The 1,119-nt window shown below is 64.5% G+C and overlaps 1 protein-coding gene across 1 annotated transcript in view; it reads right to left on the bottom strand.

Annotated features, from left to right (window-relative positions):
• Positions 1–2: 2 nt before the first annotated feature.
• The window catches only part of LOC130587514 (serine/threonine-protein kinase MARK2-like), a gene marked incomplete at its 3' end in the record, with an annotated part of 7,072 nt that continues 5,955 nt past the window's right edge, over positions 3–1,119 (bottom strand). Inside the window, exons 3-4 of the mRNA XM_057388495.1 lie at positions 153–206; positions 3–56 (exon numbers count right to left, since the gene is read on the bottom strand). Coding sequence (XP_057244478.1) covers positions 3–56; positions 153–206 — 108 coding nt within the window. The remainder of the gene's footprint in view (positions 57–152; positions 207–1,119) is intronic.

Consider the following 1,119-nt stretch of genomic DNA (forward strand, 5'->3'; position numbering starts at 1 on the left):
GTCTCACCTATGTTGGGGTGGTTCAGCACCTTCATTATTCGCACTTCCCGGAAGAGCTGTGAACAGCACGGGGGGTTTGGGGGGTGTCAGAGGGGACAGCCCCTCCACTGTCACCCCAAAATCAGCTGCCACCCCCCCGGGGACCCCCTGACCTTCTGCAGGCTGGAGGAGTTGAGCTGCGTCTTGTCGATGATCTTCACGGCCACCTGGGAAGGGGACAGGGGGTCAGAGTGTCCCCAGGGCTGTCCCCATCCTGTGGTGGCACCCACAGAGTGACAGGGAAGGTGACAGGACCGTCCCCAGGGCTGTCCCCACCGGTGGCACCCACAGAGTGACAGGGAAGGTGACAGGACTGTCCCCAGGGCTGTCCCCACTGGTGGCACCCACAGAGTGACAGGAAAGGTGACAGGACCGTCCCCAGGGCTGTCCCCACCCTGTGGTGGCACTCACAGAGTGACAGGGAAGGGGACAGGACTGTCCCCAGGGCTGTCCCCACGCCATGGTGGCACTTCCAGGCCACAGCTCAGGAGCCAGGAGTGTCCCCACAGCGCGGTGACAGTCACAGCTGAGCACCAGGAAGCTCACTGCTGCGCCAGGKGACACTCCCAGGGCAGGGACCAGACCCAGAGCTGTCCCCGTGCCGCGGTGGCACCCGCAGGACAAGGACTGACCCCACGCCACGGTGCCACCCGTGGCATGAGTGTGACAGGCCTGTCCCTGCAGTGACACCCACGGGACCAGGACCAGAGTCCACCCCACGCTGGGGTGGCACTCACAGCACGAGGACTGTCCCCATGCTGGGGTGGCACTGAGTGCACAAGGACTGTCCCCATGCTGGGGTGGCACTGACTGCACAAGGACTGTCCCCACGCTGGGGTGGCACTCACTGCACAGGGACTGTCCCCACGCTGGGGTGGCACTGACTGCACAAGGACTGTCCCCATGCTGGGGTGGCACTCACTGCACAGGGACTGTCACCATGCTGTGGTGGCAGCCCCAGAACAAGGATGGTGAGCCTGCAACTGTCCCTGTACTGTGGTGGCACCCACAGGACACAGCCTGTCCCCGTACCATGTTGTCACCTATGGGCCCATCCCATCCCCATCCCATCCCGTCCCC

The sequence above is a fragment of the Malurus melanocephalus genome, unplaced genomic scaffold, assembly GCF_030028575.1.
Source record: "Malurus melanocephalus ecotype Western Australia unplaced genomic scaffold, MMel_1.1 scaffold_2019, whole genome shotgun sequence".
Taxonomy (NCBI): Eukaryota; Metazoa; Chordata; class Aves; order Passeriformes; family Maluridae; genus Malurus; species Malurus melanocephalus.